This window comes from Pelobates fuscus, chromosome 3 (assembly GCF_036172605.1).
Source record: "Pelobates fuscus isolate aPelFus1 chromosome 3, aPelFus1.pri, whole genome shotgun sequence".
Taxonomy (NCBI): domain Eukaryota; kingdom Metazoa; phylum Chordata; class Amphibia; order Anura; family Pelobatidae; genus Pelobates; species Pelobates fuscus.
The window spans coordinates 55,954,596-55,982,592 of record NC_086319.1 but is presented as its reverse complement, the minus strand read 5'-3'; the positions used below and the strand labels follow the sequence as shown (position 1 = coordinate 55,982,592).

Genomic DNA, 27,997 nt, shown 5'->3' with positions numbered 1-27,997 from the left:
TCAAGTTAATATGACCATTCTTATAGAATGCTTTATTACATTTTCAATTATATTAAAAAGGTTTGTATCCACAATGTCCAAATGTCTCTATAAAATATGTCTTTGTTGCAGAATCATTGTTCCGTAACCGTGTGACAGTTGTCTCTTAATCCAATCTTCATGTCTTCCCTTGACAAATTGCACTGTTTCATGACATAATACTCATCTTCAATAGGAATAAAATCACTGCTGTATGAATCTTAGACATACCAAACAAATGAAAAATATAGAAATCCTTTTCTTTATATCTATATGAATATATACACCATGCCGAAAGGCACAATATTCCACCAAGCCAACTCATACCAAAACAAAGAAGGTACACATTATTCAAGGCCGGGATTTAGAACTGAAATGCATATTCACGACTTTAATTTTTTGTTTCCCATTCTTGACACAAAGAGATGGAGTCACACTCCAAATGCATTTGTGTCTGTAGCATTTTCACGGAATGCTACACAGATAGACCGATGACTTGAGTGTTATAGTCCGATGTTTCCATGCGCAGAATGTAAGGGATTATACTATCGATCTGCACATTGCCAATCAGACCTGCGAAAAACAACTCTTCTGTAATGGCGGCACTCATTAGTCTCAGAGCTGGCAATCGGAGTAGGAGTCGCGATAACCTATGAAGGTTGTAAAAATAAATAGATATGCATATATTATTTGACATTGTATAGATACATTAATACTGAATACATTATCTCTTTGAGTGTAGAAGGTGTGTCCAACAAATTACTATGCAATATGTCAAGCACACTTCTGGCATTGAAGGGACAAACAAAAAGTAAAAAAACAAACAAAAACAAAGTACATTTACATTTATGTATCCCAATCTGTATTTGAAAAATATATTTAACGGAGGCATAAATGTCAAATATTGATTATGCACTAGCTCTCCCTAAATTAATCAAACTATGTAGTTATGTATTTCCCTTTGGTTTCAGTAAGGCTCTTATCTCCTTCTTTTGGTCAGAAAACGGAAATTAAAACATATAGTATATTAAACCAGTCAGTGAAAGCCAGCGTGATTAAAAAGTATGATATATGTTAAAGGAACAATCCAAACCCTTATAGCACTGGAGCTTGCTGAAGTGCTTTGGGGATTAGCAGTGTCCCCTCTTTTATACTTTATAAAAGTGCAGATTTAGAAGATAAAATTGGCACATATATAAACTCATGGAATGCGTGTGAGTAACTGGAGGGTGCTCTTCTAACACGTTTTGAACCCTCGCTCAAGTTTCTATATAAGAACTACTGTCAGAGTGGTAATTGACATGCATGCACTCCTAAAGCAACTGGATTGACCAGAAGATCATCAGTAGAGATGATCTCCTGGAAGTGAAGCAGAGCAGTGGAGAGGAGAACCTCTAGCCCCTGGATTATTACTAAGTAACACCTTTATTTGCAGAAAAAGGATAGAGGGGACGCACAAGAATTTAAATGTCGCTCACCACAGTCCAGCGATATAAATAAAGATATTTACAAGAGGTAAAGATATTTGGTTCTGGTACACCTAATGTGTCACACAGGAGTGAGGGAGTAGGACTGTCACTAGGCCGCTCAAAAAACTGGAAATATATAGGGATCCACTGAAACCTATAAAATAGATACTACGGGGAGGCACTAATACGGTGTACAAATACCAGGAGCTGGCCTAGAATATGGCTAGAATGTGTGCAAATGTGGATACATAAAAGGATATGTATACAATGATATTGTGTCACTAAAAGAGAACTGAAATATACAGGCAAGCGTAAAAGCAAGATGAATGAATACAATCGAATAGTATGGATAAGTTATATGTAAATGGAGAATGTGCATCTTGTGAATAAATAAATAAATGGATGGATAAATAAATGTTTAAAACAAAATGTGCAGTTCAAGTGCCTCTATTACTGCTATAAAACAGAATGACTGGCACTTGTACCAAATAGATTCCATCTATATCTTTGCAAGATACAAAGTATATAATTTGGTACAAGTGCCAGTCATTCTGTTTTATAGCAGTAATAGAGGCACTTGAACTGCACATTTTGTTTTAAACATTTATTTATCCATTTATTTATTTATTTACAAGATGCACATTCTCCATTTACATATAACTTATCCATACTATTCGATTTTATTCATTCATCTTGCTTTTACGCTTGCCTGTATATTTTAGTTCTCTTTTGAAGACACAGTATCATTGTATACATATCCTTTTATGTATCCACATTTGCACACATTCTAGCCATATTATAGGCCAGCTCCTGGTATTGGTACACAGTATTAGTGTCTCCCCAAAGATATTTACAACTCTGGAATGTTCCTTTAACCCCTTAAGACCGCAGCCAAATGTACAAGTTGTGATCCAAAAAAACGTAAACAAAACCTGGCATTTGCGCTATATGTCTGTCCAACCATAATTCACCTCTTTCATATTAAATGCACCCCCCATTATTATATATCATTTTATTCAGGGGAAACGGGGCTTTCGTTTAACATCAAATATTTAGGTATGGAACATAATTTAATATGAAAAAAATATTTAAAAAATGGGAGAAAATAAGAATTTTTAAAAATTTTTTAGTTCTACGTGACATTCTAACTGTGAATGTCATAATACTGTTTGCTTTTACTGCAATACAATACACATATTTGTATTCAGCGATGTCTCGCGTGTAAAACAGTACCCCCTATGTACAGGTTTTATGGTGTTTTGGGAAGTTACAGGGTCAAATATAGCGTGTTACATATTTCAGTTTTTTTACATTGAAATTCGCCAGATTGGTTACGTTGCCTTTGAGACCATATGGTAGCCCAGAAATAAGAATTACCCCCATGATGGCATACCATTTGCAAAAGTAGACAACCTAAGGTATTGCAAATTGAGTATGTCCAGTCTTTTTTAGTAGCCACTTGGTCACAAACACTGGCCAAAGTTAGTGTTAATATTTGAAAATGCAAAAAACGAATTTGAACGCAAATTTTGGCCAGTGTTTGTGACTAAGTGGCTACTAAAAAAACTGAACATACCATATTTGCAATACCCTGGGTTGTCTACTATTGCAAATGGTATGCCATCATGGGGATAATTTTCATTCCTGGGCTACCATACGGTCTCAAAGGCAACCTGGCGAATTTTAATGTGAAAAAACTGAAACGCAAACCTTATATTTGACTCTGTAACTTTTGAAAACACCATAAAACCTGTACATGAGGGGTACTGTTATACTCAGGAGACTTCGCTGAACACAAATATTAGTGTTTCAAAACAGTAAAACGTATCACAACAATTATATCGTCAGTGTAAGTGCCATTTGTGTGTGAAAAATGCAAAAAATGTCACTGTCACTGACGATATCGTCGTTGTAGTATATTTTACTGTTTTGAAACACTAATATTTGTGTTCAGCGAAGTCTTCCGAGTAAAACAGTACCCCCCATGTACAGGTTTCATGGTGTCTTGGAAAGTTACAGAGTTAAATATAGTGCTAGACAATGTAATTCCCTGAACTTTTGGCCTGGGTTGGCAGGCAGGTCCTGCAAATTGTAATTAATAAAATGACCTAATTATGTAAAATTATTACATAAATATATGCGTAGAATTATTATATATATATGTGTGTATATATATATGTGTGTATATATATGTATATAATTTTTTTAAATTATTTTTATTTCTATATAGGTATATACATAGTGATATATACGTATATACTTATGTATATAGATATATATATTATTTCGTTCTACATGTATTTTGATATCAATATATATATATTAATTTTAAAATACAGTTAGAACGAAATTACGCATGTTTATATATTTTTTATCTATTTTTTTTTTATTATTTTTTTATTATTTTTTTATTTATTTTTTTAACGTATTTATATATTTATTTATTTTTTATTATATATAAATATATATATAATGAAAATTATATATATATTTAATCAATATCATTGTACGTGTATTTTGATATTAATATATATATATAATTATGTATATATTAATATTAAAATACATGTAGACAGTGTATGCATATTTATGTGTATGTGTGTATATGTGTGTATATATATACTTAGATCATATATATAATAAATATATATATGATCTAAGTATATATAATTTATTTTTACACTGTTTTAACATTTTTTTTTTTTTTTTCAGACAGCAGGGGGAGTACCTGTCATTACAGGCACTCCCCCTGCTGGCAATGCCTTGGACGGCTATGCCGTCCATGTGATCGCGGGGTCCTCGCAAGGACCTCGCGATCACATGGCCCTGGGCGGCTGAAGAGGACGCAGGGGGACTCCCTGGGCTCCCAGGTAAGTCCCCCATACCGCGATCGCCGGCGTGGGATCGCCGGCGACCGGGTAAGTACATAAGATCGCAGGACGTACTATGCCGTCCTGCGGCTTTTAGAGCCACCAAAATAAGGACGGCATAGTACGTCCTGCGGTCTTAAGGGGTTAATAAATACTGCACAAAGATGTGCTCAAATAAAATATACTTTTCTACAGCTCATTAGGGCGATTTATGTTTCGGTGTCAATGTTTTAAAATCAGAAAATAAAATAAAACAAACAAAAAAAAAGAAAAAATGAATGTACCAGATAAATGATTAATGTAGTAATGCGGTTGAGCATATGCTCAGTTTAACGCAGAGAAATTAAGCAGTCTGTTCAGTTCTGTATAACGGTTTATAAACAAAGAGATATATTGGTTTAGAACAGTAGTAATCTGCTGCTGTATGTGCTACAAATGTATTCACTAATACTGTCTATTTATATCCAATGCTGCAACAAAATTCCTCAGTGAATATTCATCTCATCATTCACTACACCATTACGAACATATAAAATACTCACCTGTATGTGTCATCTGGATAGGTTTTTGTTACATAATCCTGAAATTCCATGTAGGCTCGCTCTTGCAGTTTTTCAATGTGAGAGACATTTTCCAGTCCAGGATGATCTGTTTCAATACAATACAGTGAATCTACATTGCAAGCATATATGCAATAACACAGGAGCAGTAGCCTAACACTGTTAGAAGGATGTAATGGCTGATTGGGAGTGGTTTCACAAAAAACAGGGCTCTTTTAGCAGCAGTGATAATGTAGAATGTACACTTCAATCATGTTCATCCAGGTCAGTTGTGATACGCAGAGAAAGTTTGGCTAACTTGTTCCCAGCATTCATAGCCTATCACTGCTGTCCAGGTTGGGCAAAGTTGATAAGAATAATTCAGAAGTGTAAATTCCTCATTAACATGTATGGGAAGAGGCAACACTTCTGAGTCTCATTTTAAAGGGAAACTATAGTGCCAGGAAAACAAACTAGTTTTCCTGGCACTATAGCGCCTCCCTCGGTCAAGGCTCCCCCTCCCCATTAAATAACCCCCTCTGTCACTTACCTGGGTCCAGCGCCGATGTCCATTGGCACTGGCTCAGTTCCACCCACACTGCTTGCCCGCCAACGTCAACCGGTGGGGGAGACCTAATTCGCATGCGTGGCAATGACCACGCATGGCATTAGGATTTTTCCAAAGGAGAGCATTATTCAATGCTTTCCTATGGGGATTCTGGTGACATTGGAAGTCCTCATGCATAGTGTGAGGACGTCCAGCATCGTTTAGGCGACCAAAAGTCACCTGTCCACCCAGAAATCCCGCTAGAGGAGGAGTTAACCTTAGTAGGTAATTATTGCAGTTTATAAAAACTGCAATAATTACATGCTCAGGGTTAAGGGTGATGGGAGTTTGCCTACAGTGTCTTTTTAATTGTAAAACCATTTCCAAACACCATTTAAAAAAAAAAAAAAAAAACACACGTGGACGGCTCCCACAGACTCTGTGCATGATATATACTACACAAACTATAAGGATTATAGTGCAAAGAGTGACCCTTTAAAATGTAACAGAAACACACAGATGCTGCCCACTGTCATTTCAAAGCAATTGTTACTATTCCCAAAGTCAATGTCTTGGAGTGCAGGGGTTTGAAATCTTATTAAATTAGGGTCATACATGAAACAGCAGATTTCATAAGGGACGTGATGTGAGAACTACATGCAGATTTGATTTACCATGCAACACTTTACCCCCAATAATGTCTAAAATGTTTAGTGCATCTAAGACAGTTCGCTAAAATTACCAAACCATCGCCATTACAACAATGCTACACATACTGTAAGACAGTTTAAATAACCAGCCTTATGGTTCCTGTATGGCTGAACCTGCTACACAAAACTAGTTATTTGTCTCATGTGTTTATCATATGGTGATGTGAAGACATTGTAAAAAGAAGAGAAAAAAGAAAATATAGTTGATACCTGGACTGAAAAGCACAATAGCTTTAAGGTAGGCATATTCATATCCATCTGGGGAGAGTCTGGCCATGCTGTTGCAAAACTCTTGCAATTTGAAGATGTGATCCATTACTAATTTTACCTTCTCTGTTGACAATTTATCTGCCAGACAACAAAACATGCTGGTTGTTACTGCATAATCTAAGATGATTAATAAATATTGTACTGCAAAGATCAGTTGTACTAAGTTAGAAATTATGTTTTCAATTCAAAGTAGGGGGAAAAAAATACATCCAACTCAGTTGTAGGGTTTAATTATCTAATTCTGATATGCTTTAGGTCAGGGGTGCCCAAAAGGTAGATCCCCAGAGGTTTTCAAACTACAGCTTCCATTATGCTTTGTAATTCTCAATGATGCAAAGCATCATTGGAGTTGTTGTTCTACATCAGGAGATCTACCTCTGGGCACCCCTGCTTTAGGTATTAGAAATACTGTAATATTGTATGCCCTCTGTATATTAAGATATACTTAAACATCTATCTTGATTTTATATTTATAAATTTCCATTAAAGGAAAGCTTTCTTCATATGTTATGATTACTGAAAATAAAAGTATTTTGTAACGTTTATTATTTTGTATTTAATACATATTAATTAATACCTATTTGAAGCACCTAAGGTCATGCACAACTGAGGTTTTGGAGGTGTCCCAGAGTGCATTTTTGTAATGCTCAACCCTTACACATGATGTTCGGATCGGTGAACATTATTATAATGTTTATAGTGTCAGCATATTCCACAGCAACTTTAGAATTAAAAAGGAAAAGTGCAGTAGCATCTGTTTGATAGGGTACATCAATTAAGTGCAGGACCCAGCACAGGTGATGTACTCAAAGTGCAACATTTGGTCTTTAGATAGTTAATGCTTGTTTGTTGATTTGGTATTATATGGAGTTAAAAGCTCCATCATTATCATTGCGATGTAATTCCTTGTGCATCAAAAGGGAGGTACATAATTGCTTTGACATTCAAGATTTAAAGGACCACCAAAAGCACTAAGACTACTTAATCTAATTATAGGTCTGGGTGCACTGGTCATTTAGTCTTAACCCTGCTATTTCGTAAATATATAAATGTTATGATTGCAGGATTAAAAACACCTCAAGTGGCCCTTTAAAGACAGTTGTTCAACAATAACGGAGTGAGACTCAGCTATACAATCAAATGCTGTTCATCGAGAGTAAGTAAAAATTTCCTTTTAAAACCTCATGGGGAAGGGGGGTGGCTGGACACCTAGTTAGAGCAGCATTATAGCGTTGTATTCCCAACTCTACAGTGTTCCTTAATAAAAATACAATATATGAATAAATAAATAGTTTATTGCATATGATACAATGCATTGGAAAGCCAAGAGATAAATCAGGCAGTGGGGGTTCTCAGTATGCAATGGAAAGATGTAATGAATCTTACCTTGCTGCATGCTCGTGTGGAGATGATTTACAAATGCTGTTAATATAGTCGCCACATTCATCACTTGGGAGCACTGAGCGAGGCCGAGTGAGAACAGTTCATTCCAGCATGCTTTCACTAGACTGATTGTGTTCTCTTGCCTAAATAGACAAACATATTTATTTTTGTTAGTAGAAGTAAGGTCGGATTTTATGTTTCCATAATAATGTTGTTTTCCCATTTCCTAACCATGACATCATCTTGAGATAAAACAGGAATAGGTTAAGAGAAAATGCAGGCTAGAAATGGACATTACATGGCATTCTCATATTAGCATTTACTAGTATATTACTCTAAAATGCCATATAGACCAGTGTTCTGCAACCTTTTAACACCCCCGGCCTGTCGAAAAGAGGAGAAATATTTTGCGCACCGACATCAGCCAAAAATAAAAACAATGTGTGAGGGATGCAGATTGTGTGTGTGTCTGTGTATGGGGTGGGGAGAAATTAATGTAATTTCTTTTAAACAGGGGCACTTAGAGTTTGTTTGGTCAGATTGCCAGTAGTTAAGAAAATTCTGTCGTTTTGCTTTTTTTTTGTGGCAACTACAGAAATATGAACAATGTCGAAATAATGAGGACAAGCAAAGTTTCCTTGCAATAAATAGGATTTTAATCTTACCCAAGGGCTTGAAAGGAAGGAATGGATCGGGCCCAGTGCATAGAAAGGAACAATAACCGTGATGCAGACTCACATATATAGTGTACATTCAGGTACTCTGGCATAGGAGTAGGCATTGTGAGCTAGAAGGAAAAGGAAAATAAATAATCACAGCAGGTAGAGGTTTATAAATGTAAACATTCTACAGACAAATACCACAAACAAATGCTATCAGGCAATACATTTCATATTACCAAACTCTGATTACCTATATTAACAGCCTATATATAAATCTTATTTGCCAGTTACCCCAATGCTTGCACTATCAGACAATGAAGAAAAAAAACCTAAAAACCTCAAAACCTGACTCTACACAAACATATAGAGAATATGGGGTGTATTAATGGAATTTTGCTAAACACAGTCAACTTTAGCGCTAAACCGTTTATCTGGAAATATTCACTATTTCCAGATTGATTATACTGGCCTAAATCTGGTTATCTGTTTAGCAAAATTCCACAAATATCCCCCCAACACACCAAAGCTTCGTATTTCCAATTCTAAACAAGTGAAATTTCGAGTGGAACCGTCACTTTGCTGGAAGTAGCAGTTGCTTGTTCCCTTACCCCCCCAAAAATACAATAAAGCATTTACTTAAGTGAGTAGCGCTGTGGAGCCAATAAAAAAACACAACAGCACTTCAAATGTTCAGGGTAAGAATGCTGCACAGTGATGCTTCAGGCAACTTTATGAGCACTTCAGAATCTCCACAGAAATACCAAAACGGCATCTCAGTAGTGAAAGCTTGCTTTAGTGCTTTATGGTGTTATAAAACACCTGGTCCCCTCCTCTATGGTTAGTAGTCAAACTGTTTTAGAACGATTTGACTAACTGTCTGGGGACACACATCCATCAATGAGCCAGAAGCTCATGTTTAGGAACTTGCAATAGCTCTCCTGAGCCAAGTCCTGCAGTGCAGGGCCAGCTTATTGGCTGAGAGGGATGGCTGTTCGTTCTGAGATAATGAGCTAAGCCCTGGACCATTGTGCTTGGCTCAGAGAGAGCTTCTGACCTGCTGTCGCAAGTAGTGTAGTGGTGGCAAGGAGTGGTGCTTGGTGGACCTCAAGTAAGAAGTCCAATCGTACTAAAAGGTAGTTACATGGAGGAGTGTGGGCAGAGTACTCCTGGCACCATGGCGCTACAGCACTTAGTAGTTATCAGGCTTGCAATGTCCCTTCAAAATTAACTTAGTTAGGTGTGCTTAGTTGTACTACAATAAGAAATACTCGTCATATTCACGCATTACCCTAAACGCTATGTGGGAATCACTAAGCAGGGGGCCTTCAATCTCAACAACACCAATATCTTGGAAGAGTGCCGGGTTGGATTCCATGCTTTCGGAGGAGCTGCCAGCAGAGGATTCAGAAGGGTTCAGTGCTTTTGCCAATGTGTCAAAAGCCCTACAAATAAAACAAATAAAAAAACATTGTTTTAGTAGTTACAAAAGTAATTTCATATCTTTCGATTTGATGAGTAAATGATAACAATGTGTGCAAATACAGTAAAACATTTGCCAAGCATGTTAAACGACATAAAACACAACACATATATAAGCACTTTGGCTAATGACCAGTTATGTAGTCTGATGGGACCAGACCACTAATAATGTATGTACAATAGAGATGCACCGAAATAAAAATTCTGGGCCAAAACTGACTGGTGACAGTGACTGAGGGAGTGGGTGACTGGTGACAGTGAGGGAGGGAGGGGTTGACTGGTGACAGTGAGGGAGGGAGTGGTTGACTGGTGACAGTGAGGGAGGGAGGGGGTGGCTGGTGACAGTGAGGGAGGGAGGGGGTGGCTGGTGACAGTGAGGGAGGGTGTTAGAAATACCTTCTTTTCATTTTTGTTTCCCTGGTGGTCCAGTGTCCTGGCTCCCTGGTGGTCCAGTGTCCTGGCTCCCCAGTCTGCAGCTCTGCTCTGTGTGAGCTGCAGATGATGCTGTATCTCGCGATATCCAGAAGTCGGAGCGTTGCCGTGGTAATCCGCAGCAACGCTCTGATTTGCCAGAGATTGCGAGATACAGCATAGTCTGCAGCTCACACCAGGCGGAGCTGCAGACTGTACTGGCTCTCTCCCCGGGCAGACGGGAGGGGCCTCGCATCCGGCGGAACACAGGGCAAGCCGTCCTCCCTGATAAGTAACTCTAGCCTATTTTCGGCAGATTTTACCCGTTTTCGGCCGAAATGGGATAGGCCCATTTTTGGCCGAATATTTCGGTGCATCCCAAATGTACAAAGTATGAGATATGCATACTGTGGGTTTTGCTTCAATTTTTACACCAGGTTTCTGATATTATCTTCAAAATAATGAATGTTAGATGGTGATGTTACCTAGTGACTTCACTGCAGGTCTGGTCATCTTGTGGAAGCTCAGAAAGTGTTGCGTCCCCATTACTCAGGCTTTCTATTATGGACAGCTCTGTGCTAGTGTGAGATAAGTCCTTGGACTTACTCAGATTTGCAAGTGAAGTGACAACGTTGGCCAAAGTGCTTAAATCTCCCTGACAAGTTTCCACCTGATAGAAGAAGAAAGCAAATGAGTTAATATAAATTAATAAAACATTAACATTCTTAAAGTAAGAATTTTGCCAGTTTTTTCTCCTGATGCTGTGTTCATAAACTAACTCAAGTAAGTGGCAGAAGTATAACAGAAGGGTTCCAACCCCCCCCCCACACTCCCCCCCCCAAAAAAATACTTACATAGAAAACTACAAAAAGGTAAAAAACAATAATATTAAAACAATGCAATTTAAAACGTTCATTTGAATAAAAATAAACATTTGGAATGCATACCTATTTTTTGTCTAAAACACAATTTTCACATTCAAAAAAATAATACCTTATTAGGCGTAATGAGCATGGATTCACTTTTAATCCCAGATTGCTGAATATTAACTAGCATTCCAGAGTCCATTAAATTTGCAGCCCTAAAAAAAAAAAAAAGAATGAAAACAGTGCTCTTGTCGTCATTATTTTGGAGAGAAAAATAAGGATAATTTCATAAATACATAATAATGCATGCACATTTTCAAAGGAAACAAGCACATAAGATGAAAAGGCATATTTAGAAATAAACAAACTCAGAAATACTCAAGAACTGTCAAAATATAAATTACCATTATATGAATCTTCTGCACACACTGCAAAGGTCTATGAGCGCTGACCAATATTGAAGGTGATGTGACTGTAAATGGACTTCAAAACAAACTATAGGTTTTACCATAAATACAATTAAAGGAAAACTCCAGTGCCAGGAAAACAATCCGTTTCCCTGGCACTGCAGGTTCCCTCTCCCTCCCACCCCCCAATCCCCAGTTGCTGAAGGGGTGAAAACCCCTTCAGTTACTTACCTGAGGCAGCAACGATGTCCCTCGTCGCTGCTTCCTCCTCCGCGCCGCTCTTCCTTCTGTTTCCGCCCACCAGCCGAGGAGACCTAATGCGCATGCGCGGCAACGCCGCGCATGTGCATTAGCGCTCCCTATAGGAAAGCATTGAAAAAGATTTTCAATGCTTTCCTATGGGGAATTGAGCGACGCTGGAGGTCCTCACACAGCGTGAGGACGTCCAGCGACGCTCTAGCAAAGAAAATCTTTGCTTTGAGTCAGGAAGTGCCCTCTAGTGGCTGTCTGGTAGACAGCCACTAGAGGTGGAGTTAACCCTGCAAGGTAATTATTGCAGTTCATAAAAAACTGCAATAATTACACTTGCAGGGTTAAGAGTAGTGGGAGTTGGCACCCAGACCACTCCAATGGGCAGAAGTGGTCTGGGTGCCTGGAGTGTCCCTTTAAAGGACCACTATAGTGTTAGGAATACAAACATGGGGTTTAAAAGGTGAGTTACTTACCTTTTCAGCCTTCGCTGAGCGGGTCTCCTTTCTGGCACTCCACCTCCTTGTCTGAGATCATGATGATTATTTTAGCCAATCTAATGTTTCTACATAGGAAAGCTAGTGTGCATGCATGGGAAAACACATTACTCTAATCAAATGCTGCTCTTTGAGTACAGGGCCAGATTTCCCATTTGGCTGAGTAAGTAACTGATCACTAGGGGTGCCAGTTTTCAGCACTTTTAATGTGCCTTTTTGAGCTTAAATAAGCTTTTGGGGAGAGATAAGTACCAGAAACATTGGTCAGTGTCATCTGCAGTCCAGTCAGTCAGTCTTAATAGCAGACCTACTTGGACAGTTATAGAGGATGTATAACTCATCCTGGCCGGTCTACAGAATACAGAAGTGTGAGCATATTACTCTGTAAATGAGCCATAAAAACTCCAGCATTCAAAGCCTAAACCTGAAAATAAACCCTTTACTTAATCCTATGTTTAACTCAATCCCAAACTGAACCACACGCTACTCCTATACTCAATAATACCTAAACAGCACTTACACTACAACTTCAACCCCTCTCGAACTGTTAATCTTTTTAGCACTAAACACCCTATGTAATCCAAATCTGACCTTTTCCCATCTCTAACTTTTAACCCCCCCCCCCTTTATCCTAACCACTTCTAACATCATCTTTAACCCTATATGCATTTCCACAGCTGCATACGCTCGCAGATTATAACATTTATACATAAGTTATACACCAGTTTTTTGACCTGCAATGTTTAGTTAATAAAATCATAATGCTTATTTTAGGCTTGGTGGGCAGGGGGCGCCATAGAATTTTGTGCCTCCAGGTGCCTGACATGTAAATCCGAGAAAAAAGTTTGACTCTGTGCTCAACGTAGATGAATCTCTAGTGTCTTAAAGACAGCCATTAGAAGTGTGTTAACCATACAAGAGAAATATCGCAATTGTAAAAATAAAAAGCTAGAGGGCTACTGCACCAAAACCCCTTTGTTGAGATGAAGTGGTGTTGGTGCCTTTTGTGATCATTTAGAGAAAGTGTTTAGTTTCTAGCTTCTATCATATGTGAAATTACTAAACGTGAACAACTTACAAATATTAGTTTACATAATGGGGAGAATTTGGAGATAACTGCATTTAATGCTTTAGCAACTCATCAAAACATATCTTGCATAACTTTTTGCATTGAAAGAATATATGTTTTATATATCACATTTCAAGGAAATATTTCTAATAAGCTTATCTTTGGAACATAAAATTCTTAACCCGGCCATGTGATTACACAAAATTAAAAAAGTAATTTTTACATATTTTTCATATCATGTAAAGAAGGTGGCAACTTTACATTTATGAGATATAGAATATTTCTAACAAATAAGTGAAAAGCACACCTTACGGGTTTGTTCTCTGTCACAAACGTTGTGGTTGCAGCAAGGGGACTCCGCAGGTCTTTTCGAATATATATTTTCTCAGTGGATGCAGCACAATTCGAGGATTTTTCTCGAGAGACTTCAATAGGTTTTCGCTCACACTGAACAGCTAGAAAATAAATCATAGACCTCCATTACTGATCTATATATACGCTCCAACATTAAACAGCTAATGTAACAGCGAGAAAACCCCCCAAAGAAAAAACAAATGTAAACAAACAGAACAGCATCTATAATCTGTAGACATTTATGCAAGGTACAATGTGCAGAGTAGGTCTAACATTTGCATGGAAAATATAGTGTTGGGTATTAAAAAAACAAAAACTACATCTGCTATACAACAAAAAGCACATTTCACCATGGAAAAAAATATGCTGTATTACAATACAATACAACAGTGGTGTTCATAAGAATGTCAGTATATATGTGTACATGTCATCAGCAATAATGGCATTTAAAGGAACACCATATGTACCATAACTACTATAGTGCACTGTAGGAAGCCGTCTCCTGACTTCTTATCTGGGGTCTGCCGGAGGGCACATTTTGCCCCCATGAGAGCTGGAAGTTCTCTGCCTGAGCCAAGACGGAAAGCGCAGCTGATTAGCTTCTGGCTCCCAGGACCAGAAGGGAGTAGCGCTAGGTGGACCCCAGGTAAGAAGTTAAAATGGTTCTATTACTTACATGGGGGAGGGAAGTACAGCAGAGCACTTCTGGCACCATAACCACCAGAGCATAATGTAGTGTTCCTTTAAAGTGCTAAGTGTTTTATACATTTTATTGTGCTCAGTAAATTTATAGAACACATGCTCTTTAAATGTATGTAATTTTCATGGTGTTAATTTATCATATGTGATTCTGTTACTTTTTATGCTTTTGAATTTTCTATTTCCATTTCATCCATATCCCATTTAATAGGCTTAAACAATATCAAAAAAAATTAATCAATGAAATAGTTAAAACAAAAAAAATATTTGTGCTCTTTCAATTTCATTTTCAACACATATAAACTCTGTGAAATACCTGTAAACATCAACCTATATACCGTTAAGAAGTTGGAGAAAAAAAAATATATTTTTTAATCTAATAATCAATAAATAAATCCTCTCACATACCCCAAAACAAGTTTACAAATAACAAATGCAATCAAATGAAAGTGAAGAAGATTAGACAGACAGTTAAAGGGTCACTCTAAACAGCAAGAAACACAACATCTTAATGTAGTGGTTTTGGTAGATAGTTGGCTGTCATAAAAACAGCAATTAGAACCACCTCTTCCTTAGATCTGGATGATGATGCATAATGTGGCTAATGCTTCTCATAGATAAATGCTGGAGTCGCTGTTCCTCTTTGAGAAGCATTGAATTGGTGGAGCACAGAGAGTGCCATGCATGTGATCTAGGTCCGCAATATTTCTCTATGAGCATATGTAGGTGATGGAAGTGCACTCAATCCTTCGTCTGGAATTCAGGGTGCCCTAGTGGATAAGTCCCAGTACCAAAAAAGGGCAAATTGAAGCATTTGAATATAAAAAATAATCCAGGCACTCCAGTGTATTCCAAAATGTAGGCAATCTTTATTGGAACAAGGAACCAGAAAGCAACGTTTCAACCCCTTAGGGCCTTTGTCAAGCTTTCGGGTTCCTTGTTCTAATAAAGATTGCCTACATTCTGGAATACACTGGAGTGCCTGGATTATTTTTTTATATTCAAATACTTCTCTATGAGGACTGATGATCTTACAGTAGGTGGATCACACTGCAGAGGGGAAAATGTCCTTTTAAGTTGAATTGATTTTTGTTTAACTTAAGTATGCTATATTCACCCAAGTAGATGTTGAAATAGCATTTACTGGGGTGAGGGAAAAATAAACTTACTTCTCTGGAAGTGATCGATCCTGCTTAAGAGAACACTTTAAGTTTAAACATAAATGTAAAATATAATAATAAATAAAAAAAACACCAACTTATTTACCTAAGCTGCACTTCTGCATTGCAGACAACTATTCTGCCCCATGATGCCGTGGGCATGCTCATGCATGCTTGGGAATCAATGAATGAATTTCATATGAGCATACGTGTGCTCTGCATTTTCACGTTTGCCATACGCAAGTATGCGCTGTGCATACAGTACTGCAAGAGTTAAATTTGACGCTGCTGCATATAAGACCATCTACAGGGCTCCAAGTCCCTGTTTGAGATTTCCTATACTACTTTAAAACACATACTTGTATGTACTTTATAGTAACTATTCTGAAAAGTCATCTGGCATTGATTTATAGAATAAATGGTTTATAATTTAGACACCAGATTAACTGCAGCACCTTGAAACGAACAAATCAGCACTTACAATCTTGCTTCATTCCCAGCGCAATACAACGCTGCAGCCGGCAGTACTGACATCTGTTACGGTAATGTTTGTTAATGATGCAGTCCTTCACTCCCCTACACGTGTACACCAAGTTTTTCCTTATGCTTCTTTTAAAAAAACCTTTGCAACCTTCACATGTCACTGCTCCATAATGGCGACCTGGTAGGTTGAGATAACATAGTATAACAATATATTCAAAATGCAAGGGTCATATAGTTCAATGACCTGGACAACAACATAAAAAAAACTGAGAAGCATAAAGAAGATCACAAACCGTTTTCTCTAATTTGACATTCCAAGGTGAATTTAGATGGGATTGGTAGGGTGTAGGATACCACTTGAGAACTTATAGTATATAATAGAACAAGGTTTAGAATAGCATAGGATAGTTAAAGAGACACTATAGTCCCCAGAACAACTACAGCTTAATGTAGTTCTTCTGGTGAGTATAATCATTGTATGCAGGCATTTTCAGAGAAAGGGCAGTGTCTACATTGCCCCTAGGGACACCTCCAAGTGGCCACTTCTTAGCATTTACTTTAGATGGCCACTGGAGGTGCTTCCTGGGGTAGTGCTGCACAGTAGGCAGCTCTGCCCTGAATTTTCCTCATAGAGATGCACTGATTAAATGAACCTCTATGAAGAGGTGCAGATTGGCCAAAACGGCGTTTGGCCTGCCCCTTGTCGATCTTAGCCAATGCTTTCCCCATGGAAATAAGGCGAGTTTTTTATGCTTTTAAGGGGAGTAAAGGGGGGCACGCAATCTTCATGGTGGGTTTTGAACTATAGGGTCAGGAATACATGTTTAAGTGTTCCTTTAACCCCTTAAGGACACATGACATGTGACACATGTCATGATTCCCTTTTATTCCAGAGGTTTGGTCCTTAAGGCGTTAAAGTGAGACTCTAGGCACCAGAACCACTATTCTAAGAAAAGACAAGGTTTACATTGCTGCCTAAGGTCACTTCTAGCAGCTGTCACTCAGACAGACCCAAGAGAAACTGCCTGGACAAGGTCCTGCAAAGACTGCAGGACCAACAATCAGCAGCTCCACATTCTGAACAGAGATGTCTTGAGTTTATGCATCTCTCGGAAGAAATGCTGACTTGTACAGTGTGGCAATTGCAGCACATACACACTAGTATTTCGTATATTTTTCTATGGGGAAACACCCATATGGTTGAAATCATCAGGATTCATTATCTCAGCCAGCAAATGTGGAGCTAAGAAGTAAATCTATTAATTTACGTACTTTCGCGGGAGTTCAATCCAAATACTAACAAGAACACTCTAGTGTTAGAAATGCATATTCGAGTTAGAGTTTTTCTGTAAGGGCATACATACTTACATAAAATGTATTCATGATAAAATAGAAAGGAATAGCTAAATTTATACTAAGATATCCAAGTAGTAAAAAGCTGAATTGGAGGATGTTTCTATTTGGATTTCTTTTTACCTTAAATAAACCATATCTTTACAATGCTCCCCATAATTCTTCATTCAGGGAACAAATCCCAAATATTGTTATTTCATTACACTAAACTTCAGATCAATTTTTGTATTGCTGTTTCAATGCATTTCTAGATATTGTGTATATTTTCTAGGGTACTTTGTATAGTATTCTTACTCTTCTAATAAAAGCAATAACGATTTAGAAAATTCATTTTAAAGTAAACTTTGGGTTATCTGTTGTTGCAAGTGAATATACAGTATAGATTATACGCATTCACTTTTCAACCACATACCTGAAGCTTTGTCACCACACACAACACAAAGATCCACAACAGGTTTGTTTAAAGTTTGATCCAAGCACTGGGAATCTGAGAGTATCTGCAACAATACAATCACATGGTTATCCAATTTAAAGTGAACATCTAGTAAAAATAAAATAAAATTAACTTACCCTAAATGCTCCCATATACATTAAATACACCATACAGCACAAAGATACAGGATATATTCAATGTAAATTATAAAGATTTATTTTACTTTCATCCGTTTTAGCCCTGTTTCTTGGAAGTTACTCATCATGTAACACCCACCTCCAGGCCATCATAGTCCAGTGTTTTAGTGTGCAGCTCTGGCGTTCAGAATCTCCACGCTCTGCATGGAGACGCTAAAAGCTTCCCATTGAAACACATTGATTCAATGCGCAATACCCTCCCACTGCTTACGTATGGGAAAGTATTGCACTGGCTGAGATCATCAAGATTAATGATCTCAGTCATGGAGGCTGAGTCAACCGAGGAAAGACTGGAGCAGCGAAGGAGAAATGGTGAGTAAAAACTGTTTTCCCATGCAATCGGACAAGGGTCAGTCATCTCCTTCTCTGCCGCCGTCAGCCGAAGGGAAGAACCTAAAGTGCATTAGGCCTTCCCATAGGAAAGCATTGCCTTAATGCTTTCCTATGGGTATTTTCAACATGTTAGACGTCCTCATACAAAGTGTCAGAACACCAAGCGTTTCATAGAGTCAAATTTGGTGAAACTCCTGGAAGAGCCTCTAGAGTCTGTCTGGCAGATCTATGTAAGTTAATAACTCAATAGAGTAAGTGTCTCTATTGGCTACAAAGATCTGTAATGGTCTCTCTGTAAAGTCTTGTTCCTGAGCGAAGATCCAGTCATTTCCCAAACTCAGACTCCTAAACCACAGAAGTTTGTAACATTATAAAGACCACTTTGCATGTGATAGTGCACATGCTAGAACATGACGTATTTTCAATCAGCCTACCTGAATGTGCTGAGCAGAAACATCGGGGCTTGAGAAGAACAGTTGGTTGACGCCTGCTGCGTCAGGAGTGGATAGATAAACTTTCCCCTGGCTAGAGTCTTGTCTTGCCAAGATTACTTTGCCTGAAGAGCTGTCATTATTGGTCACAATATACTGCTTGCTTGCTCCACTCTGATCAAGGGCAGTTACAATCTGAATCTTCTGACCTGTTTGTTGATCTGTGACAAACTGAGGAGATAAACAAAAGGCAATCTTAACTCAAATATTCATATGTTCTAACATTTAGGGGCTTAATCTTAATGTGATAAAATCAAAGGAAAAGAGCAATTGGGGGACAATTTATTTCTTGTATTATTTCCATTTATACATAGGCATCTTGTACTTAATCATTTTACAGCAAAACGTGTTCCTTGTGCTAGTTTGATAGATATAGGAACAATTGGGCTTCAGCACACCTTGACTTGAGTAACATTTGGACTAGACTTATCTGAAGGGTCCAATATGAATATTGAAGATTGACATACGATACCCATGACAGCATATGCATTCTCAGATCCAATTATGCTAAAATGCTATTATTGCTGTATGTTAAATAAGATTTCTCTCAGACAATTCTGTATCAAAATACTAAAATGTAGACTAGAAGCTTATTTGAGCTGTGTCCCATGTCACCAAATCAGCACTGTGCCAAAACAAGACTTTGAAGTCCCTTGGCATGATGGTCCTATATATTTATTGTATTAACTTGTGCGTTTGTTGCCGTTTGCTGCATGTGTTATGTATTAGTGCTGCAGCTGCTTTGTAGTTTTGTATTTGCATTAATGTGAGCTCTGTTATAATGTGTGTGAGCAGTTTGTGGTATTTTGGTAACCCTCCAGTGCACACTGTCAGGGCACATAGTTACACATGACCAAATACACTGCTATACTCACACACAATTATAAACAAACATAAAATCACACCACAAGACAAATACACTGTAACACACTACTACACCCACATGCTGACAATGCAGTTATTTTTAGCCACCGACCTTTTTGCTTAGCATTTAGCAGAAGGAGGGTGGCTTTCCTGGGGTCCAGTATGGACTGGGCTGGTCGGACACAGGGTAAAGGCAGCAGCTTTGACAGGCTGATCTCTTCCAGCATGGTTTATCCTTCACAAATGCTTGGAGGAATTGATCTGGGATCTCAGTAATATAAGACTATCCCTATCCTTCTGCAGCAACCAGACACTAGCAGATTTTTGAAGTAGTCCTACTGGTACAGCTGTAAGTCCAGGTCTGGGGAAAATCCTCAGATTTACCCAACTTGTTTGGCTCTGACAACTTTGCATGCTGTGCAAAAGTACCATGCCTGGTATGCATGGCACAAGTGTCATAAGTTTCTGAACCCTGGGGCCTAAACTATTTCCAAATTAGTTTATATATGTCCCTATTGTACTTATCTGCAAAATATGTTTGTTTTATTTAAATAATTACAATAATAGAAACTTTCACACAAACATACCTGTATGCGTTGTGGTATGGAAACACTAGATTCCGATGGAACAAGTTGTATTCTCTGTGTGTTTCCATCCAGTAATGCAGTGTGTGTAACTTCTCCCTGAGAGCGAGAAATCTAGATAATCAAAGACAATGAATAAATAAATGTGTAAACAATGAACTTGTTTGCTTAACCCCTTAAGGACACATGACATGTGTGACATGTCATGATTCCCTTTTATTCCAGAAGTTTGGTCCTTAAGGGGTTAAAGGACCACTCTAGGCACTCAGACCACTTCAGCTTAATGAAGTGGTCTGGGTGCCAGGTCCAGCTAGGGTTAGCTCATTTTTTTTATAAACATAGCAGTTTCAGAGAAACTGCTATGTTTATTAATGGGTTAAGCCTTCCCCCAAATCCTCTAGTGGCTGTCTCATTGACAGCCGCTAGAGGCGCTTGCGTGATTCCCACTGTGAAAATCACAGTGAGAGCACGCAAGCGTCCATAGGAAAGCGAGTATGTTTTCCTGGCACTAGAGTGGTCCTTTAAACATAAAAATAAAAAAAAGTTCTTGCAACATACAAATCTTGTTTATTCAATGAGGCAAACTATTACAAATTTTGACAAAAACAATAGGTTGAAATATGATTTCTTGTCTGCAGCCTTTGCCAGCCCTCCCCGTCTAACTCAACACAGACTTTCTATGGCTGTCCAATCACAGACTTCCAATGCAGCTTTGCAAGGCAAGTGTTCTGAGCAATTACTCCACTAAGCTGAACAAGCAGGAAGCAATGGGATTAGTTGTCTATTTGACAGCCAGGGGTGTAACAAAGTTAATTTTAAAAAGTGCCAATTTCTGTTGAAATCTACATTGTTTGTGAAATTAAGAGGAGGAAAAAATTAATTTAAAAAAAAGGCACACTTCACATATCAAAAAACATCAGCAAGCTAGAGGTCTGGATTGTCCCTTTAATATAGTTTTTTTTATTTATTTTTCTTTTACAGCAATAGCTACTCCAGCAATGATTACTCCATCCAAATACAGTGGCTGGTTGGAGTAACCCTTTAACGTTTTGTGCATCAGACATATAAGATGTCCATAAAAGATGACATTTTAAAAAGGACTCTCAATAATCCCACAATGTATGTTACTGGATGTATTCACTAAACACCGGGTTAATCATTAAACAGTGTATTTTCAAGAACTCTTCAGTGAATTGCACATTTTACACCAAAATAGAAGAATTGAAAAAATCTCCAAGTCAGCTTTGTTATCAACTCAGATATACTGGCCTTAAGTTTGCAATTCCCTTCTGAATTCCAGACAATTTAAAATCTAGAGAATATCATTGCCAATGAATTGGGACAATTTTGTAACCATAATGTGGAAGATAATATACCTGTCCCATTTGCTGCTCAATGATCTGATGGGCTAATTCTTCTATAGAAGCCATGACTGTTTTCTACAGAGCAACCTTTTGAGAATGTTTTGTGAAATCCAGTTTTAGGCTAAGTTAGATCTGTAAAGACAAACATTTAAAAAAAAAAAAAAAAAAAAGGATTACACAATTAAATAATGTATATTTCTGATACAGAGTTGCTTCACTGCCTCATGAAGATTACAATTGACTTATCCTACTTGTGTAAAAATGTACATACACTGAACAGTCACCACATTTAAAGGGCCCCAAACGATTTGTGCTCATTAGATTTCATATAAGATCTATCTATACATTGTGCTAGCAGTTTTGCTAGAAAATGTATATATTAGGAGAAACAAACTGGATTTTTCTCCCAGCTGTCAGTCAATGCCTCTGCCTCCCACAGAAGATCCCTCTGCTGTCCAACCAATGCAACCACAGCACATGCGCTGTGATTGCTATGAAAACACTCTAGTCGGTGATTTTAGCGCTGGCTAGGGAGTATAGGAACGGAGTGATGTGACATCACTCCATTCCGATGCCACGCACTGACAACGAAGCAAACGTGCCAACGAGATTTCCCATGCTTGGAGATGCATCTCAAGAGGGCAAATCAAAGAAGATTGCATGCGGAGTAGAGGTTGCAAACGCAGTAATGTGGCTGGCTGTACTACATACGCAAGCTCTTTAGGAAGATGAGAATATGAAGGTCATAGTGGAAAACCGATAGGATAGAAATGTATAATAGATATACATATATATCTATCTAAAGCCGGCTGCACAGATAATGTGGATGTTTGCATTATCTGTCCAAGACTGTCTGCAGGAGGTAGTGGCTTAGCTCAGCACTCACAACCTATAATAATGTTCAAGACTGGATGGCTTTGGATGAATAATGTGGAAGTGAGACTTAGGTACCAGAAGAACCCTGCTTTTTGTCAAACCGTTGAAACAGATCGGCAGTTCACCCTATGTCTCTTTAAACCATAACCACTACAATAAGCATTAGGGATTATGGTGCTTACAATGCTCTTTAAGATTTAATTTAGGTATGCATGAGGTACTGACCTTATTAAATATAAAAAATTGCATAATAGTTGTATTACAGCAGGGGAAAAAAAGTTTAGAAGCATGGAAAAAAACAAGTATTTTTTTTAAATAATAGCAAGTAATTACTGACGTTCTGATTACATATTAATATAAGCTGAAAAAAGGCTTGCGTCCATTAAGTTTAGGCTTCCTTAGTTACCCTGTTAAAGGGGAACAAACTTCATAAATAATCATATTTATTTAAAATGCTAGAGCTTACTAATAGATGGATTATATCCTCCCCCCCCCCCAGATAAAAAAAAAAAAAGTTAAACTCACCTTTCACCAAGCAAAGGCGCAGTTTCATCATGGCCACTGCTCTTCCCCTTGAGGTCATTTTGACAAATGATCATAAATTAATCCAATGCATCTCCTTAAGCAAAGGCCTAATACTTCTCTATGGAGAGATTTAACTGCATTTGGTGTCTTCATGCCCAGCATAATGATGCTGAATATGACAGCCTTTAACAATCAAAGGCACTGAAGGATTGACAAGTAGAGACAACCGTTTCTCACAAATAGCAATATTTGCATGTCAGACTCCAGGACAGGGTCTATGCATCAAAACCATTACATTTGAATGCAGCGGTTTTGCAGCTTAGAGTGTCTTTTTAAGTGGCACTTATTCATTAAAAGGTTTATACTACTACTGAGATTTATATATATATATAAAAAAAAAAAAACAGGAATTGTGGTAAATGCCAACGTAATCTAGCTGTTAAAAGTGTTAGACAATGTTTCTAATTCTGAAATAAGGACCAATTCCACTATCAAATATCTTCATCATCCTAACTTTAACTATCACAACTTGTTACATTGTTATTCACTAAACTGGGGACCGTTGTGAATGTCAAAATCTAGGCTAAAGTCCCTGTGTATGCTCCCTTCCAACATATTGTTTTTCCTTTGCCTTTCTCCTCCTCATTTCTTTCTCTCCATTTCTATCAATATTTTTATATTGCTTCGCTTTATGAGGTTCGACACTCAGGCCTCTTCTACTATTCTTAAAGGGACACTATAGTCACCCAGACCACTTCAGCTCAATGAAGTGGTTTGGGTGCCATGTCCCTCAGGTTTTAACCCTGCAGCTGTAAACATAGCAGTTTCAGAGAAACTGCTATGTTTACATTAGGGGTTAAGTCAATCTCTAGTAGCTGTCTTCCTGCTAGAGGCGCATCTGCGTGTCAGTGTGTGTATCTGTATGTTATCATTGTATGTATTTGTGTATCTGTATGTTGTCAGTGTATGTGCATCTGTATATAGTCAGTGTATCTGCATGTGTGTCAGTATATGCATCAGTGTGTCTGAGTATCCATGTGTGTCAGTGTTTGTATATATATGTATGTCTCTGTATGTGTTAGTGTGTGTATCTGTGTCAGTCTGTATCTGCATGTGTGTTAGTGTGAGCGTCAGTGTTTATATCTGTGTATCTGCATGTGTTTCAGTGTGTGTGTGTGTCAGTGTATGTGTACATGTGCATACATCTCATCATTCAAATCAACACTACGCACAAGTACACCCCTGCATTCAACCTTCAACACTACATACAAACACAGTCCTGCATTGAAACATCAACAATACATACAAACACACCTTTGTGTTAAACACCAAAAATATAAACACACCCCAGCATTAAAAAAAAACCAAAACTACACATAGATGCATGCTTGCATTCATACACCAACACCACATACAAACACACCCCTTCAAAGGCAACCTTCGGCTGTAAGAGGATTATGGAGATGTAGTCCACAACATCTGGAGTACCAAAGGTTGCCTAACCCCGTCCTATAATATATATGTTTGAGATTTGTTGTATATTTATGTACAATGTTTTTCAGTGTTGGTTTTTATACTTCACTAACCTTTTCTTTTGATTTTCATTTTACTATGTAACACCATTAATCTTACTTGACCCTCAAGAAAAAATACTTGTAACAAAATCTAGGCCAAAGTAACCAAACTGGTAAAATTCCTGCAACTGCTTCTACTATTTTACATTGTGGCTATATTGGGTTATTAATCACAGTTTATTCAATACATGCAAAACCATTTTTTTTCAATTACTGTAGGTGAAAAAACAGAATATTGTGAAAGTGGACACCTAAATTTTACAGCAGCTTAGCTTTCACATTATTTAGAGTCTTCACTTACGATAATCTTATTTTGCTTTTCTCCAGAATTGTTTACCTCTTGCCTGTCAAATTTATTTTATCTGTCAATTACTTGCTGCTACTAATCACCACTGTGTAACAATAAAGAGCTGCAGATTGTGTTGGCACTAGATAAATGCTATTAACCCCTTAAGGACTGAGCCAAATGTACACGTTGTGATCAAAACAAAACGTAAACAAAAACTTTAATTTGCGCTATATGTCTGTTCAGGCGTAATTCCCCACTTTCATTTTATGTGCACCCACACTTATATATCATTTTATTCAGGGGAAACAGGGCTTTCATTTACCATCAAATATTTAGGCATAAAACATAATTTAATATGAATAAAATATTCAAAAAATGGGAGAAAATAATTTTTTAAAAAAATGTTTAGTTCCACGTGACATTCTAACTGTGAATGTCATAATAATGTTTGATTTTACTGCAATAAAATACACATATTTGTATTCAGCAATGTCTCATTTGTAAAACAGTACCCCCTATGTACAGGTTTTATGGTGTTTTGGGAAGTTACAGGGTCAAATATAGCATGTTACATTTTTCATTTTTTTCACATTGAAATTCGTCAGCTTGGTTACGTTGCCTTTTCCAATGTGAAAAAACTGAAACACTAGCCTTATATTTGACTCTCTACCTTTTGAAAACACCATAAAACCTGTACATGAGGGGTACTGTTATACTCGGGAGACTTCGCTGAACACAAATATTAGTGTTTCAAAACGGTAAAACATATCACAACAATAATATTGTCAGTGTAAGTGCCATTTGGGTGTGAAAAATGTCACTTTCACTGACAATATCGTTGTTGTAATACATGTTACTGTTTTGAAAACACGAATATTTGTGTTCAGCGAAGTCTTCCGAGTAAAACAGTACCCCCCATGTATAGGTTTTATGGTGTCTCGGAAAGTTACAGGGTTCAATATAGTGCTAGTAAATTAAATTCCCTGGACTTTTGGCCTGGGTTGTCAGGCTGGTCCTGCTAATTGTAATTAATAAAATTACCTAACTATGTAAAATTATTACATAAATATATACGTAGAATTATTATATATATATATATATATATATATATATATATGTGTGTATATAAATATATGTATAGATATATATGTATATATATAAATATATGTATAGATATATATGTATATATTTTTTTTAAATTATATATATATATATATATATAGTGATATATACATATATACTTATGTATATAGATATATATATATTATTTCGTTCTACATGTATTTTGATATCAATATATATATTAATTTTAAAATACAGTTAGAATGAATTTACGCATACTTATATTTTATTTATTTTTTATTATTTTTCCAATTTAATTTTTTAACGTATTTACAGATTTATTTTATATATAAAAAAAAAAAATATATATATATATAATGAAAATTATATATATATATATATATATATATATTTAATCAATATCATTGTACATGTATTTTGATATTAATATATATTTATAATTATATATTAATATTAAAATACACTTAGACAGTGTATGTGTATATATATATATATATATATATATATATGAAACATGGGGGGTGGTTAGATGTATATATATATATATGATCTAAGTATATTTTATTTATTTTTACACTGATTTAACTTTTATTTTATTTATTTTCAGACAGCAGGGGGAGTACCTGTCATTACAGGCACTACCCCTGCTGGCAATGCTTTGGACGGCTATGCCGTCCATGTGATCGTGAGGTCCTCGCAAGGGGAAGGAGGTGGGCTCCAAGGTGAGTCCCCATACCGCGATCGCCGGCGTGGGAACACCGGCGACCGGGTAAGTACAAAGGACAGTTTGGGCGTTCTATGCTGCCCTGCGGCATTTAGAGCCGCTTCCTTAAGGACGGCATAGAACGCCCGCCGTCCTTAAGGGGTTAATAATAACAACAATAACATGCCCAGTAAACACGGTTTACCTGGCAAATCGGGGATAGGACGTATAAACTCACACACGATTATTCACTAAAGTGATTAAAGTAAATTTCAAATTTAAAGGACCACTATAGGCACCCAGACCACTTCAGCTTAATGAAGTGGTCTGGGTGCCAGGTCCATCTAGGGTTAACCCTGCAGCTGTAAACATAGCAGTTTCAGAGAAGGGTTAATCCAGCCTCTAGTGGCTGTCTCACTGACAGTGAATAATAGTGAATAATCGGGACGTACTGTATATTATTCCGCACATCGGGCACGTTTAAGGCCGAGCTGTAAAACTAGCAGGGTTATTATTTCTAATTGAAGGCCAGAGCAGCCAATCTGGAAGCAGAGCTGGCTTAGAGAAAATGGTTCCAGGACTGGGGGTTTCTGGTTTTTAACTTTGAATTCTCCCTTTAGTGAATGACCCCCTGCAGGCGAGCTGGGAGGTAGCCCCTGGTCCTCTGCCCTGTGTGATCCCAGTGCGCGCGCTCCCGAGGCTCGTGCCGGGTGACTGCAGAGCGCGCCCCCGCGCGGAGGGCGGGCGCACAGTGCGCGTGCTCGCGGGGAGGGGGGGGGGTTGCGGCCCGGGAAGCTATTCCTGTCGGGTGGAGGTCAGAGGTCACGGTGAGAGGGTTAAAGCGTCAGTCGGTGACGGCCATGGATGCTGAGCGGAGACATGGCGGGCGGGTTCCGGCTCCCTCCCACCCCGGGGGGTTTCACACTGGAGCCCGCTCCCTCCTCTGTGCGCCGCTCGGCCCCGGGCTGGCTCCTACCTGGGCTCGCTGGGCCTCCGGGGTGCGTGTGCCCGGCTCCCGGTGCTGGACCATCCGTTATCCTCCGCTCCCGGTTCCCGGCGGGTCAGAGTTCGTGACCCTCCCTCAGCTTCGCCGAGATGGCGGCTCCTCCCCCGTGACCGAGACGCGCAGGGTGCCGTGATTACGTCATCGGCGCGCTCGGCGGACTGACGCACCGAAAACAGGAAG

General features: G+C 38.0%; 1 protein-coding gene across 1 annotated transcript; it reads right to left on the bottom strand.

The window, feature by feature from the left end:
- Positions 1-5: 5 nt before the first annotated feature.
- Positions 6-27,948, bottom strand: NR2C1 (nuclear receptor subfamily 2 group C member 1). Its single transcript, XM_063447095.1, has 15 exons — positions 27,788-27,948; positions 21,774-21,893; positions 20,401-20,511; positions 18,893-19,120; positions 17,908-17,992; positions 16,141-16,320; positions 13,754-13,901; positions 11,352-11,439; positions 10,844-11,028; positions 9,757-9,910; positions 8,472-8,593; positions 7,810-7,949; positions 6,364-6,501; positions 4,900-5,005; positions 6-668 (listed from the first exon to the last, which is right to left on the bottom strand). Exons 2-15 carry the CDS (start codon positions 21,825-21,827, stop codon positions 494-496), a joined length of 1,914 nt encoding a protein of 637 aa, XP_063303165.1. The 5' UTR covers positions 21,828-21,893; positions 27,788-27,948; the 3' UTR covers positions 6-493.
- Between the last annotated feature and the right edge of the window lie 49 nt (positions 27,949-27,997).